Source organism: Alligator sinensis, unplaced genomic scaffold (assembly GCF_000455745.1).
Source record: "Alligator sinensis unplaced genomic scaffold, ASM45574v1 scaffold153_1, whole genome shotgun sequence".
Classification (NCBI taxonomy): Eukaryota; Metazoa; Chordata; order Crocodylia; family Alligatoridae; genus Alligator; species Alligator sinensis.
In genome coordinates this window covers 2,155,363-2,171,860 of record NW_005842099.1, presented here as the reverse complement: position 1 = coordinate 2,171,860, position 16,498 = coordinate 2,155,363, and the positions used below count along the sequence as shown (strand labels likewise).

General features: G+C 40.7%; 2 protein-coding genes across 3 annotated transcripts in view; both read left to right on the top strand.

Annotated features, from left to right (window-relative positions):
• The window catches only part of LTV1 (LTV1 ribosome biogenesis factor), a 21,205-nt gene extending 14,380 nt beyond the window's left edge, over positions 1 to 6,825 (top strand). For both annotated transcript variants that reach the window (XM_025204849.1, XM_006024241.3), the window contains exons 7-11: positions 513 to 640; positions 1,455 to 1,591; positions 1,870 to 1,922; positions 3,707 to 3,907; positions 4,645 to 6,825. In XM_025204849.1, coding sequence (XP_025060634.1) covers positions 513 to 640; positions 1,455 to 1,591; positions 1,870 to 1,922; positions 3,707 to 3,907; positions 4,645 to 4,758 — 633 coding nt within the window. In that variant the 3' untranslated portion in view covers positions 4,759 to 6,825. The remainder of the gene's footprint in view (positions 1 to 512; positions 641 to 1,454; positions 1,592 to 1,869; positions 1,923 to 3,706; positions 3,908 to 4,644) is intronic.
• A 122-nt stretch (positions 6,826 to 6,947) lies between these two features.
• ZC2HC1B (zinc finger C2HC-type containing 1B) overlaps positions 6,948 to 16,498 on the top strand; it is a 20,549-nt gene continuing 10,998 nt past the window's right edge. The window contains exons 1-3 of the mRNA XM_006024242.3: positions 6,948 to 7,540; positions 12,781 to 12,845; positions 15,564 to 15,683. Coding sequence (XP_006024304.1) covers positions 7,504 to 7,540; positions 12,781 to 12,845; positions 15,564 to 15,683 — 222 coding nt within the window. The 5' untranslated portion in view covers positions 6,948 to 7,503. The remainder of the gene's footprint in view (positions 7,541 to 12,780; positions 12,846 to 15,563; positions 15,684 to 16,498) is intronic.

Sequence of the window (16,498 nt, the reverse complement as noted above, 5' to 3'; positions counted from 1 at the left end):
TAGGGAATATGATGTGCAGGGCAACATGGGGTCTGATCTCAGCACACGGAGTGGCATGGGACCCCAAGAGCCCTATCCCATCCAGGCAAGGACAGCACAGAGCCTGATCCAGCCCTAGGACTGACCCCAGGCCATTCTTCTGGCCTGTGGAGCTGAAATGGAGACCACTGTATTAAGCAAATTTATATTTTTAAGGTATATTACATCTTTTATACAATAAGCACACAAAGTAAAACTTTTCTATTAAACAACATTGGCCTTTTATTTCATCATCATCCCCAAGGCAAAAATGAAATTTGATTGCATCATGTTGAAAGGTAACTTCAATGGGGAAGATAGAGCTACCCTATTATTTTATTCTATAGATTTGTTTAAAAAATGTGTAGAAAGAAAGTAGAATGGAAAATATTACTGGACTATTTTAGATTTTCATACTCAAATCAGCTTATGAACAAATTTGCTTAGCATACGAAATGCAGTGTACATGCAAACGTTCTGTTTTTCATTTTTAGTTCTATGAACAGTTTGATGAAGATGAGATTGGAGCACTGGATAATGTGGAATTAGAAGGCTACATTGACACTGATAGTCTTCGGTTACAGGAAGTCCTGAATGACTACTATAAAGAGAAAGCTAAGGAGTATGTGCAATACACTTTGCTTTTGATTTACTATAAGTAGCTCTAAGTGTTGATGCATTGTAACTTGCTTTTGCCAAAAAATCTTTGTAAAGTATTCTATCCTACATTATCACTGAATCACACTATGCTCTCTACTGGCTAAATGTATATGACCCAATTTGTTGCTTCCAGAGTGGGGCGAGTACATCTTTAACAGGCAGTTGTCCTAATGATACAGTCCCAAAAAACATTGGGACTATATTATCAAAACACTGTGCCAAGTACTCTTGAAAGTGGAGGGGGGTTATTTAGTTAATCTACTTTTTATACTTCAAATGTATAAACCAGTGGGTTATTGTGAATGCACTTGAAGAAGACAGAGGAAGGGACTTTTGTCCTACATGAAATGTAAGACTACGTCCACATTAAACTTGATATATCCAGCTGCAGTGCCCTCAAGCTTGCAGTCAGTATTGCTCCCTGCGGGCTATACCTACTAGACTAGAAGCAGTGTAGCCACATCCATGTGACACTTCCAGTAGTCTAATTTTCACTGCTGAGTGACAGTGCCATTTAGCCAGTCCCTCAGTCTAACAAGCTTGCCTGTAATACTAGATGGATACAGTTGCTCTGCTTCCAGTTTAGAAGGTATGCTGAAGGGCACTATTGTAGGACACAATAAACTTACCAGGCAGATATGGGCTAAGAGTATTTAAAAGAAGTACATGTAGGAAAGGCTTTCCTGTTATAAGGAAAAGCTCAACAAAGAGTTAAGTTAAAGTGAAATTATTTTTTAATATTCCTGCCTCCCACACTTTTCTGTTTTCTCAAAAAGCTGTGTGAAACTTGATACTCTTGAATCCTGTGAAGATTTAGATGCTCCCATGAATGAGAAGAATGAGGAAGGAGAAGAAATTGTAACTTTAGTTATTGAAGAAACCAAAGAAAAATGGGATTGTGAATCCATTTTGAGTAAGTGTATAGCATTCCTTTGCTTTTTCCACAGGTAATACAGCAGGTGACAGATTTGTCTGGTTATTTGTAGAAAAGTTTCTAGGCAAAATAGCTTGCACATCTGACTGGCAGATTCATCAGACATTCTCAATAAACAAATTTATTTTTCAGTGTTATGTGAAAATTACCCACAATTAGTTATGATTCTTTCAAATAATGTATAACTTTTAAAAATTGTAAAGTAAGAGAACCAGTACTTAGTTCAATTCCCTTTTTTTTTTTTTTATTTGCTTTAGGTACATACTCAAACTTGTACAATCATCCAAAACTTATTGAGGAACCATCAAAGGTAAAAGCCTTTTATTCTTTACTGTATGAAGTGCGTAGAATTCTGAGCACATTTTGTATAGTTAAGAGACCGCTATTTTCTAAGGGTACACCAATAGAGATTTTTGGGGCCAATACCAATAACCGATTTTTAAGGAGGCATATTAGCCAATACTGATCCAATTTCCGATATGCAACTTGGAGAGCTGCGTTCAGCTGGTAAGTCTGTTGTGGTGGAACAGGATGGGGAAAGGCTTGTGGCAGTGCTGGCAGGGCAGCTACCAGGGGGCTGCAGCCACCCCAAAGTTTTCCATAACCCCCCCACTCCCAGTGCTGCTGCTGCCCAGCACGAGTGCAGCCTGGCCCAGCCCCCACTGGGAAGAGTCCAGCACAGCCCTGGCCCCAGCCCGCAGGGCCAGCCTACCCCGCGCAGATCTGGGGGCACACCCCCCCCATGCCCTTCTGGGGTGCACATAGCGGCGGGAGCCACCCCCCTGGATGTGCCCACAGCTCCATCGCATGCCCCGATCTACCCCAGCTGCGCAGTGCCTGCCCCAGCCACACTCCCTCCCTTACCACGGGGGCCTTGATCTGCCCCCCCCCCCCCACACACCCCTTCCCTCCACCCTCTCTTTCCACCACAACAGACTTAGCAGCTGTATGTAGCTCTCCAAGCTGTCAGGCTGTGCTCCTTGCTGCCTACATGCTGCACTATGGCTGAACGCATGCACAGGGCATTTATCAACTAAATGATTGGCCACATCAGGCTGATACAGTCAATTTTCTTTATCGGTGCCAATTCAATATCAGACCAATGTATTGGTGCACCTCTACTATTTTCCCAGTGGCTGCATTTTTTTCTTTAAGTTGAGCTACAAGTGAGGAGAATGTGCTTTGTTTTTACTTTGTCGTAATATATACAGGTGAGTTAGAAAGTGTTGCATTTGTCAGAGTATATCCTTAAATAAGATGTCTCAAGCCACTGATGTGAATAAGAATACTGCCATGCTGGCCATCACTACATACTTTTTGAACATAAAGTTAATACTATTAGTTGCCATCAGCAGATTCAATGAAGAGAAGCTAAGTTTAGATTCCCATGTGCACATTTAATTCATGCATTCAGAAATCTCCCAGAAGGTTCCTATTTTTAAAAATGTAAAGAAATAAGAGGGAAGCATTAAGGCAAAGCTTAGTTATTATAAACACTGGCAATTTTAAGTTTGTGTAATCAGCCATCAATAATCCACAAAGAAAGGAGGAACTAGTAATTTTGCATACCAAACATACTAAGTAAGTAAAACAAATATGTTTGAAAAAAGTTTTCATGAAGATAGAACTTTGCTTCCTGTTTTAATTGAAGGCTGAGAACATTCATTCTAGTTGCTTTTGTTTTTCTGGAGAATTTTCAAAAGATAAAATCTAATTTTATATACCTGACATTTCTGAGGTTTAAAAAAGAAGATCTGCAACTTCTTTTCTTGCTGAGACCTTTATAAAGAAGGCAAAAGTATACAGTCTAACTTTTTTGTTTTGAAAATTGTCTTTGAGTAAGACTTAAATATTAAGTCAAGAAAGTTATTTTCTCTGTTTTTTTATATGTGTACATGTTGCCCGTGTTGGTTTTGGAATTGGTAAACGTGTCTGAAGGAAGAATTTGCTTTGGGAAATTTCTGTGGTATTATTATGAAACTTTGTGATTCTGTGCTTTTGGAAGTAGGCAAGAGTGATTTTTAGTAAACAGAAGAGAAGAAAAGGGAGGGTTAAAGCAAGTCCTTAGGCAGATCTGTTTTATTTGTGTATTAGACCAGACCAATTAAAATTTCCCAGAAGACTGGAATCCCACTGGATGTCTTGCCTTTAAGAGGTCTTACAGCTAAGCAGACTGAACGCATGCAAATGATTAATGACAGTGACCTGCCAAGAGCATCCACACAGCCACGTTCCAAAAACGAGAGCAAAGAAGATCGAAAAGCTAGAAAGCAGGCTGTCAAAGAAGAACGAAAGGTAAAATGTAGCATCAGGGTTTCTCCTTCTTATGCCTGGTGGTTTTTTTCCTTGTCAGTCTTTGTGGTAAAGACCACAGCTGTTTGCAGTTCAGTTTGCATCCTGTCTTGCCGATGAAGGTCCCAGATTCCCTGTCCAGCTCCAGGCCATCTGAACTTGAACTGGCAAGTACTATAAATCCATTCCAGAGGTTAGAAGTTTCAGGTAGGAGGTAGGGGGGCTTCAAACCTAGGGGCCTAAGGTTGCGGTTTCTGGCCATTCATGTCAAATCCCTTTGCTGCTTCCTATCACAGACTTCAGTCTGGTCATTGCTCTCTGGAGCTAGTCACCAACCTTCTTCCAGTGGTCTTGGGATTCTCTGCCATCAGAGAATGATATGCAGACAAGTTGGGGTAGAATGCTGGAAAATTTGTGTTTTTTTTTTTTTTTTTTTTTTTTTCCCCCCCTTCCCCCCCCTTCACCCCTCCAGTGCGCACACGAAGTAGGAAAATGTGTTTTAATAGTTACCAGTCCTTCAAGTTTCTTCCTCTTCTCAGTTTCTTCTTTTCACTTAGGAGACGGACAAGAGAACAATGCACAGTGGTATTACTTCTGTGTGTTTATTAGACTCATGCTAAATAACAGTTATTCCAAGATCTGTCTGGGGTTTTGAAGGTGATTGGGAAGGGGAAAGTCCTAACATTTTCCTCAGCAAATCTAGAAAACAGTTGTAATATGTTCATACGTTCTATGTTCAGGAACGCAGAATGGAAAAGAAAGCCAACAAATTGGCCTTCAAGCTGGAAAAAACAAGGCAAGAAAAAGAGCTGCTTAACCTGAGGCAGAACGTTCAAGGGCTCAAGCTGTCATAGTTGAACTGACTCTTATTGTGGAATATCCTTGCATTGGTGTTTTGTGCCAGAATCTTGGGATGGATCCTGCTGACTTAACCTTGTCCCATCATGTCAGAAATGGAGAAAAAAGGTGTTTGAGTAACTCTACAACCAGATCTTATCACTTTTATTATTTTTTGTAAATGTATAGATGAGGTGAATCATTTTGTTATAAACTAAAATTAATAGTAATATTGTATTTTTTATGAACATAATATGGCGACAAGTGATACACTTAAGATGCACTGGGAATATATTATGATGCTCGCTAATAGAAAAATATATTTTTTCATGTAAGTGTCATGTTCCAACAAATGTCTGGACATATGTATTACAATACATAAATTCTTCCCCTTTATATTGGTACTTAAATACAATGACTTACTTGATTTAACATAGTCTCGTATATCAAGGTTATGCAGATTTTTTCACAGCACCCCTGTGCTGTTGTTTATTGCCTATGCATCTGATGCAACGTGTGTGTTGCTCAGTTTAAAACCTCAAAGTCAGAAATGACTGTTAATGTTGCTCTTGAAATTGAAGTTAACCTGGCAGCATTAAAGACTCTCTATAGCAAACATTGTACAACAAACAGTAATATATTAAATTGTTCACAACCAGAAAAACAACAAAATGTGTGGGGTGGGGGTGCTGTGTGGGTGTGTTACAGTATGTGTCTGGTGTGTGGGTGTGGTCTGTGTGCTTAGCCTCTAGTCTGCCAGTTCTAGAGGTCAAGAAGGCATGCAAGGATTCATTGTATCCAGCTGTAAGACTGAAGAGCAGGAATCCTTGCATTCCCTCCAATGGGGAGTGCTCATTGCCTGGCTGTTTGCCCCCATCTACTCCCCATGTTGAGGCAGGAGAAAACAGCACAGTGAGATGCCAGAGGTCTAAACAATCCCCTGCCATCCACTGTGGTGCATACAGATATTTCAGGAAGTGCTTCAAAAATGTTCATTTTTTGAGAAACTCTTATAAAGCATGATTTCAGCTGTGAACATCTGTATGCTCTCTAGACTTCAAACATTACATCCACCTGGGGCCTTAACCAGAAATCATAAGATAACCATTTTCTATTTTAAGTTGTCCACCTGTTCTCTGATTTTCTTTTAATTTATCTCTCTTAGTTTGTCATATTGTTTGCTATGTTCCAGTTCAGTGACCGTACTTAGTTGCTTTTGGAAATGTCTTTGGTTTCCTCTGCACAAGCCACTCTAACCTAAATGAGATTGACAAACCATTTGTTTTTTCCCCAATTTTACTGTGTTATGCTAAACTATTGGTTCCCAAAATTACCTTTACATTCTTACGAATGCCAATCAACGAAGAGCAAATGTAAAAGGCATTTAAAACTGCATTGTTTTTAACCTGTGCCACTGGAGATTTGTTTGTGTACTTGTTTGATTTTTTTCAGCTTGAATATCAGAAATTTGGTCTCCATTTTTTAATAGAATCTCCCCCAGATTCTGCCTTAACCAAATCATGAAGAAGTAGCAGGGTGGATTTTATTTAAATCAAATTGATTTAAATCATGATGTAAATCACTGGTCAGGAAGCTTTAATTTAATCATTGTTCTCCACACAAACGTGCAGAGACAAGAGGGTTGATGGGTAGGTAATCAGGTCTTTTATCTCTCATCTCCATATACTGCTGTTAACAATGATGTTAACTCTGGAGACACAAATCCAGTTTGAGAACTGAAACTAAGCATCAGAGATGCTTAATAGGAACTTCTGGACCAGTGGTTCTCAACCTTTTTTGTGCCTTGACCCATTTGTAAAAATTTGATGGCTAGTCTCAACCCAGTGCCTCTCACGCCCAACCTGCTGCCCCCCACCCCCAGGCTCCAACCCCCTCCAGTGCGTGGGGCAGGAGGTAGGTGTGTGGGAGTGGGGTCTGGGCCATGCAGGACCCCAAGGAGCCTCCAAGCAGCTCCTTGCAGGCTGTAACTGCCAGCCTGCAAGAGATTAGCCAGTTTCCCATGTTTTTCACTTTTAAAGGACAATCTATTTTTAAAGTTTGTTCACAATCTTTCAAATATTCTTGTGACCCAGAGGTTGAGAAACACTCTTCTAGACTGAGCACTGAGTCCCATTGGGTAAAGTGATTTTCTTTAATCTTTACTAATCTATAGAGGAGCCTCTGGGAGACCTGTAAGATTGGGCCCCTAATATAGTCCATGGCCTGTTGTGACCTACGTATAAAACTTTTCTAAAAAGGTTACATGAATATATTGTCTCAAATAGTATATAATTAGGAGTTGTAATCCCTATTCTATGATGATATCTTTGAGCTTTAACATATCTTAAAACTACCTTTATATAGGTGTTTTTTTTAAAAAGCATCATAACCAAAAAAGTAAAAAAAATATGATTAAATAAAAGAAATCTGATTTATATTTTAAAATCCTATTTTATTTTATTTTTTTAAATCGTTAATTTTTATCCACCCTGGGAAATAGATAATCTTCTTATGGTAATGAGAAGGAAAAAAATCACGTAGGAAAAAAAACAATTTCAGGCCTTGAGTCTTGTCCTCGCTGCCTTTCATGCGCATCACAGACTGGGGGAGTATGTGTGTATGTGTCATAATTGTTAATTATTTGGTTGATGATAACTGATGATTTGGCTGTTCACAAGTATGTGGACTTTGAGTAAAGATAGCTGACCACCCAGTGTCCATGTCTCCTAATGCAGTCCTGAAGAGGGAATCTGCATATTGAGATGAATCAAATGCCTGTGAAGGAATTAAGTGGAGCAAGTGAGTAATGTGCAGAGTCTACATTTTGAATGGCATAATTTTTTGGTTTACTAAACATGAAAATGAGTTAGAAACCATATAATGTGGGTCTGGTCAATTCTGATGTCTATCTATGATCTGTGGTTGAGCAGTATAAAATCGTTGAATCAGACTTGTGAACAAGATGGAGACAAGGCCTCGACTTTACTTCAAATAATACAATATATGGTAGTGAAGAAAATTTTGTCTGTCCTTTGCACTCTTGTCAGCTTTAGATTCAGCTGTTTCCATCTCCCAAATGAATTGGGTCTATTTCAGGTTACTCAACATCTTGTACTTAACTTTTTCTTTTTTTTAGTCCATATCTCACTACTTGGACTGATGCTCTGGAAGCAGAATACCCATAGGACAAAAGATAGGTGGTTGAAAAATATTAAAAGACTAACAATTAGATGACAAAAGAGTTTTATAGCCAACAACTTCACTGCTAAGTCAAATTACCACAAGCAGTTGAATAGTGTAGTGAACTTACCACATGCAAGTGAATATTATAGACCCTGGATTGTGCTTATTTCTGCTCAGCTTTTCAACCCTGTTCTTTCCTTCAGAGGTGGAACAGCATGGTGTTGCACCTATAAGTCTTGTTTTTCCCTGAACAATAGAAATAATTGTGACCCCTTTTACAGGGAAACTTGAGCAATCTGCTTACAGTGGGCTTAGCGCAAAGAACATTACAAATCATTCTTATTTTATATATTATTTGGGAGCACTAGAGTTGGAAAAGCTTTTCAATTTATCCATTGAAATCAAAACACTTTGAAATTTGTTTTTCAATGAAATTGCATCAGGAGGAAAAACAAGTAGAAAGCAGACGTGAAAATGTCGTATAAACCCTGACCTTTTCCAATAGCATTCTTGAGATGCACTAACCGGCACTTTCAAGTACTGCTGTTCAGTGCTCCTGAAAATGACTTTGCTTCCTTTTGATGTAGTGAAGATAACTTACAAATTCTCCTCCTTGTCCTCAGATGATCGTACAGGTTTTATTATGCAAAGAAGTTCTAAGAATAATAGCAAGGCTACATCATGGGTAGTTTACTTACTTGGGTACATAGAACTAATCACACTTGGCTCCCAAAATGTCAGCTTTTATCTCTGTACATTTGATTTGGAACAGCATAATAAAACAGAGATTCATATGCAGGTCAGTTGTGCTCTAATATATATAAATTTGTAAGTTAGGGGGATTTGATATGTGGTGGTAGCTGATAGGACTAAATAAACTTAAGATAAATATTAATCTTCTGAAGAAAGAAAACTCACATTCTGTCACAAAAGAATGAAGACCTTATCACACTTGCACTGGTTGCAGAATGTCTCTTAGTGCCTGAAAACTGTAGGCAATCATATTCAAGTTAAATAGGTCCCTTTGCCATTAAGGATCCTGATTCTTTGTTGTTTACAAATGAACGGATTGAAATAAACTGAGCCTCATCATGAACATCTAGTTTTTGATCCATCAAGCTGTAATCTCTGCAGTGAGACAGCATGGACACATTGTATTGCTTCTCTATACTGCTATTATGATGTCATTGAAGAACTGCATTGTCCTAAACCGGAGGTGTCCACCTGGCAGGCTGTGGGGCTTGTTGGTACAGATGCCAAAGCCACTGTATGGGCATAGCTCCAGAGCCAAGGGGGTGAATACTGCCATCTACACTGGAAACAGTGGAAAAGTGGGGTAAGGAAAGGTGGCATTCATCTGGGTTACAGGCCTGTGCCAAAGCAGCAGCTCCCACAGCCACATTGACAAACCACTGCCCTGCTGCTAGAGGTGGGGCATCTGGCCCAAAGGACCAACTAAGTTGAACAGCCATATTCTACACCATGCTCTAACAACATGGCCTTCAACTTTAAATATTAGTATGATTTTTCAACACTAGTTGTTTTCAGAGCCTCAAAGATGCGATATGAAACTGTACAGAAGTTAGGAGATCCTTGTTTGAACAAGTGTGCTTCTGGCTTATACAAAATGTCACAGGTTATTGGGGAAATAATACATTCTGGCTACTAAAATACTGAGAAATTAAAAAATGATTGTCATATATGCAACTTGCAGCAAATTCAACATCACTCATTTAAGCATGTTTCAGAGTCTAAGTCAAGAATTCCAAACCTGTATGGCCACGAGTTGATCAAAATGTTTTACCTTTATAGAAAAGAACATAACTGCCATTTACTGGTTCAGGCCGTAGAGCCATGTTGTCCTGTATCCTGTGTCACAATGGCAGAGAGTGGATACTGAAAGGGGGAGGAGAACAGAATGACAAGGGTTTTTTTCCTTTGTTCTTCCATTTGTAACCTCCAGCATTTAAGTTCTAGGAAGTTTTGAGTCAGAGGCTTTACCCTAAACTCCTCCCATGTTCAATAGCTACTGGGTCACCTTTTTTCCAAGAGTTGTTTTTTTTTCTTAATCTACCTAAATTGTCAGCTTCCACAACATCTTGTGGCAATGAGTTTCATACTTCAATATTATGCTGTGTGAAAAATAACTTTATTTTAGTTTTAAACTTACTGCCTACTCCATTTATTTTATGAGCCCTAGTTCTTGTATTGTGAGATAATAATAAATCCCTGTTTACTTTCTCTTCACCATTTAGTATTTTGTAATGCTTACCATATCCCCCCTCAAGCATCTTTTCTCTAAACTGAATAGACCTAGCCTCTTTAGTCTCTCCTCATAGTGAAGCCCCCTCCCCCCCCCCATACTACTAACCATCCTCATTGCCCTTCTCTGTAGCTTCTCTAGTTCTTGTCTCCTTTTTGAGGTGTGGGGACCAAAACTGGGCCCAGTATTCAGGTGTGGATGCACCATGGATTTATAAAAGGGCATAATGATTCTCGTTGTTTTGTTCCCAATTCCCTTAATAATCCCTACCATTTTGTTTGCCTTTTTGATGGCTGATGAGTTCCGAGCTGAGGTTTTTAACAAACTGCCCGCAATGACTCTTAGATCTCTTTCCTGTGTAGTAACAGCTAACTCATCACAGTGGGTTCTGTCCACTGAATTCAGGGTCCCAACATAGATACAGTTTGGGTTATTTTTGCCAGTATGCATCACTTCATACTTATCTACATCTGCCATCTAATTGCTTATTTGTTGAAGCATGCCAGATCCTTCTATAGTTCCTTACAGTCCACTTTGGCCTTTACTACTTAGAATAATTTTGTGTTACTAGCTGAAACCTGCAAAGCATTTGCGATGAAACTTGGGGTGACAGTGGGTGGGTCCTGCTCGGGGGACACCACTGCCATGGAGGGAAGCACCGGGATCCCTGCAACTCAGGGGCTGTGTGACTGGCCAGCAGCTCGCTCCCTGGCTGTGGGAGAGGTGGGCAGGCTCCCAGGAGGAAAAAAAAAGGATCAGGCCCCCGCACTGCTTTTTTTTTTTTTTTTTTCCTTCGGCAGAGCCTGCCCACTTCAAGGCGGGGGCCTTGGTGCTTCATTCTAGCTCTGATTTACCTGCCTATCTGTTTGAAATGTCTCAGGATCTATAATAATAACATACTTATTCTGCCTGTTGGGAGCACTCTGGTTGGTTGTTTCAGTAAGCATTGTGAAGACTGCCAAGACAACCAATCAGAGTGCTCTGGACAGACAGAGTATGCCTATTATTATTATAGATTTGCAAATTTGGCCACCTTACTACTCTCCCCCTTTTCCAGATCATTTATGACTGTCATACAGCACTGGTCCCAATACAGATCCCTGGGGAACCCTGCTCTTTACTTTTTTCCATCTTGAAAAGTGACCACTTATACTCGCTCTGTTTTCCATCCTTAAACCAATTTCTAATCCATGAGTGGGCCTTCCCTGTAATCCCATGACTAAACTTTGAGAATTTTTATGAAGAATGAAAGTTTGTTAATTTAACTTCAGAAAAGTACTTAGTTTTAGGTGGTGTTCCTGTTTTCACTTTTAAAATATTTTCCATTTGAAAAGTCAGGTGAAGAGAGAGAGAATTACTTTCTCTAGACTTTCAGTTTTTCTCAGCTATTTCAGTTTTCCAGAGGAGGAGGCTGAGAAAATGAAAGCTTTCCCTCTATTTTCAAAGAACATTTTTCATTAACCAAAAATTAAAAATGTATTCTACTCACTTTTCACTGTTTCACTTTTACTGAGAGATGTCACAGGTATATCTGTGTGTGTTTTGTTGAACCGTTCATGGTGGTTGGTAATAACTAGTTGCTACTATTTAGTAGCAGTTTTGGTCAATTAAATCTGTTACAGTCCCATTCTTAGTGGTGGCATGGATAGTTTTCCACCTTCACAATTGGCATTTTTGTTGGTGGAGTCAGCAGAGATGCTGAGGATTTGAATTTGTTATGGGACCTGCATTTCCCTTTTACCTCCAGACTTGGTTAAGGAAGACTGCATGCCAGATACTTGTCCTGTCTTCCCTACCTCTCAGGTTCTAGACCTGCCAGTCGCACCACTTGCGAGCCAGTGATATAAGTGGTTTGTGATTAAGGTGGAATAAGGTGTCTTTACTCACCGGCTGTCTTTCATCCGGATTTCATAATATGACCTGGCTACCCGCACCCCTACTACAGTAATCTGGGCATCAGTAGAGGGAAAGGTGAGTAGAGGCCAGATGAATAAAGGCACTGCAAGCACAGATAAAGAGCCCTTCCTACTAGGTGATAAGATAGGAGTCACAGGGATGGTGACAGAAATAAGCAGAGATAGCCACAGGTCAGAGGTATTCGCCAATTCTGCAGAGGTATTGATAAGCAGAGATACTGGTTGACTGAGGAGAAATATGTAGGAACAATAATTTGCCCACAATTCAAAGTTAAAGTATTATATATGCTTATATAGTATTGTTGTGGTGTCTAAGCATGCAGTTAATTAGTCCTCAGCTGAATGGTCAACCTGGACAGTTTTTCTTGTATGAAACCATAAAGTAACTGTAAGTACCTCTCAATTGTGGAAATGAGGAACCTGACACCATGCGTCAGTGAGAGAAACAGAAGAAATGCACTCTGGATATCTGCAAGGTTGGGGATTCACTCCATCATTGTGGTAAGTTCACAACGGTCTGGGGGGAGAGATTCATCTCCTGATGATGCTTTTATAAAGAGCCCCTCTGCCAATAGAGCAGTTAGTTCCAGCAATCATAGATCTACTCTGAACATTGATTCCTTTGTGATCAAGAGATCCAGTGTGACTAATAGCTTGCTATTTTGAATTTTATACAGCTGCCGGAAGTCAAGTTTTGCTTCCTTGTGAAATCTGTGGAAGGCACTTTAAACAAGATGTTCTGGTAAAGCAAATTAATTATACAATGATATTTTCTAGTTGTGTAGAACCTGTCAGCCTGAAGGATCCCACAGGGTTTCATAAGGTGTGCGTATACATGTGCAATTAATGTGAAGCTATAAATTATGGAGTTTACTGTCCTGGAGTTTATTGCTCCTGGGCATGCTGTTTGAATGTGTGTCCTGGACCAATAAACTCAGGAGCACTGAAACACCCTAGTGCCCCAGGCAGGTGGGGTAAACTCTGCAGCAGGATAGTACTTGTATTTATAGTAGTTAAATTACAAGCACTATCCTGCTGCAGAGTAAATTTAGTTTACTCCCGCCTAATAGGGACACAGGTGTAGATACCAAGATGTTTTCTGCATAGCTAATTAGTCTGCTGCACAATTGACGTCTCATGTAGATGCACCCAAACTGTATACCTGTAGCACAACCTAAGAACAGCCATCCCTGAGATGTAGCACAGCAATCAACCAACATACTGTTTGTTGTTCGCTACATAATAGCGAGCAACAGTAGCATAACTGAGTGTGTGGCGGGGTGGGGGAGAGGGGCAGGGTGATTAGGGCAGCAGCAGTCCTCGGCACTCTCTTGATAAGGGGATGGCAGAGGCACAAAAATAGTTGTGGCTGCAGTGGGAATTAATTGCATCAGCACCACTGCAGCTGGCTGACACACAGAGCTGCCCTACTGTGTCTCTGGTGAGCAAGAAGAATAATTTTGCCCAGAAATGCCAGGACAAGCCCTTTCTTTTCTGAAAAGTACCCTGAGGCTTTTTTTTGTATGTGTGTGTGGATGCATTTAGCAGAAATGAGCTTTAGGGATGGGGAGAAGAGAAGTGGGTAAATGCAAGCAGATTAACTGCAGATGTTGAAAGAAGTAAAATGGTATGAAAAGTACTTTCATGACTGAGGTAGATTAGGGAATTAATCGGGTTTCATTAAAATTGGCTTAATCCCAAATACTGCACAATTCTTGGAAAGTGTCCTAATTAGGAAAGGGAGTAATTGGCAGCTCTGTTTTCTTGCAGCTTTGCAACCTGTAAAAAAGCCCTCTACTGGTGCCCCTTTAAAGCTTTTCTGCAGTGAGCTTTTCCAGCAATAGCTTTCAAGTTCCCTGGGCAAAATAAACAACTGTGAGGTTACCATGACAGCGTAATGTGTATGAAAGGCATAATCCAAAATTTACTCAAGTCGGTGAAAGACTCATTGCCTTCCCTGGACCCTGGATTAGAACCTGAGCCTTGATGGACTAGGTCAAGAGTGGCCAAGCAGTGGCACAGATGTCGCAAATGGCAGGCAGCATCTGTGTGTGGTACATGGCACACTGGAGAGGGGACAGGTAGCACTGTGCAGATAGGGCAGGGAGCAGAAAGCTGAGCATCAGATCAGGCATGGAGCACTGGTGAAGCAAAAAGCTGAGCAGCAAATCAGGGGGATGGTGTGACACTTAGGGTGGGTACAGAGCTAATTTGTGGCATGCCTGCCAAAAATGTTGACCCCCACTGGACTAGGTCAATAAATTAAGACTAGAAATCAATGTGTGCCTCCCTTGGAAGAAGAGCCTTTGTGAATGTCTAATTTGACATGAGGTGCAATCCTGTCAAAAGTCAGGTGTCCTCAAGACTGATGTGGAAACCAGTTGTCCAGGAAGTCGGTTGCTGCACCTCTTGCGCAGAGAAGATCAGCCAAAGGATAGTTTCCACTTCCCACTGAACCAGAGCCTCGTTTCATGTGCTATTGGGAAAAGTTCAATGCAGCATGCTCTTAAAACATGAGGAGGGGATGTTGAAAAATCTGTGGTAACTAAAGATACTTCTGAACTCCTCTGAAGAGGTGTTGAAATGTCTTCTCTCAATCCTGTAACAATTCATGATAGAAAAACAATGGGAAAGGGAAGGAAATAGGCAGCAAGCTGGAAGTAAAACAAGAAAATGGGAAGGAAATGTGAGAAACAAGGAAAAAGCAGATGGGGCCCAAACCCATAGACCTTATTCCTATTGGCTGTCTCATTAAGGCCAGGAGGACTACTGATGTAAGTAATAGCTGCAGGTTGGGCTCTGCATACATGGAGGCTCACAAGTTTTCACACCAGCTTTCTCAAAGAAAGCCAGTTAGTCCTGCTGCTACATCTATACGAGCCAACCACTGCACAGTTGCTAACTGCACAGTCATTTAGTAATTGCATAACCAAATACTAAATGACTGCACCATAACTGGCGTTACTGGGCAGTAACATCCTGGCGTGGTTGCCTAGTGACGTTTACTGCACAGTAGCTTGTTACTACGGTGCAGTAGCATTGCATCACGGTTTGTGCCTGGCAAAGCTACTGCACCAGTGGGAGCAATATTAGACATTATACAGCTTCCAAATCTGTATGTCAGACTTTACAGCCCCTGTTGTAAAACCTTCTCCTCGGGTTCCCCTCTTGGTATGTCCCAAAGAAATTCCCTCTGCCTTTTTAGCTATGAGTGGAAGTCTGTCTTGTTCTAAAATGTAGTATTGTTAAACAGTTGGCACATCTCATCCTGATGGTGATAGGGTGAAGAGTGCAGTTTATTATCAGGAGAGAAAGGGAAAAGGGCCAATGGATCCCATTCAGAATTCACATGTGCCTCTCTCACCTCTGTTAATAATCTTGATGCTGTTAGAAGTAATTATACAGCCTTAGTCAAAGGCAGCATTAGCTCCACAAGATGTTATTTTCCTTTGCATCCCAGATGAGGCATTCCCCAATATGCCAGAAAGTCTTCAGCAAGAAACGCAAACCTTTCAATTCCTTGAAACAGAGACTGCAAGGAACTGAAATTACCACTGTGAAGAAACAGCCACAACCAAAGGTATTTCTGAGATCATAGCTAAGGCATTACTTTCGTTCTCATGAACATTGTCATTCACTCCAGGGGCAAACATATGGTGTCTTGTGCATTACTGTGTGATGTTTTCCTCTTTGGAAGTGCTGTCTCTGTGGCTGTGTATCTATCTGCCTTCTTTCCTTCCTGTCTCTGAATTTACCACTTGTGCAACAGCAAGGCCCCTGCCACATGTTACTTTCTTTAAGTACTTAATCGCATCTTGTTGTGACCTGGCCATGCATTCAATCAATTAATGGCATTATGAAATGAGGAATAAGCCACAAAGCTATTCCACAAAAAATGTGCAATTACTTTGTGGCTGGTTCCTATCACACCATTAATTGACCATATGTGCCTGTGGCTGGGAACCCCGTCAGTTGATGGGATTTCCAGCTGCAGTGATGCACTATATACCCCCAAGGCTGGGAGCCCACAGCTGATCGGGGCTCCCAGCTTCTGGGGCGAACATGTGGCATGGCAGGACGCATGATTGTATTGATTGCGGATCAACTCCCATTACACATTTACCTGCACATCTGGCAGGGACCTAAATATACTAGGTGTAGTGTATTGCATCCAGTAATCTGAGGCCTTTCTCAGTACTGAATCCAAAATCGTTCACAGCTTTTTGTACAGACCAAGGCCTCTATTCTTATAGGAGACGTTTCCTGTATGTATGTGTAATGTAAAATGCTATGCTAAAAGGAAAAGAATGTACAAGCTTTTGTCAGCTCCACCAGAGTCTGCGACAGGAAGTGTAACTTAAGTAGTTAAGTATAATGGTAAGATACCAGTGTGCT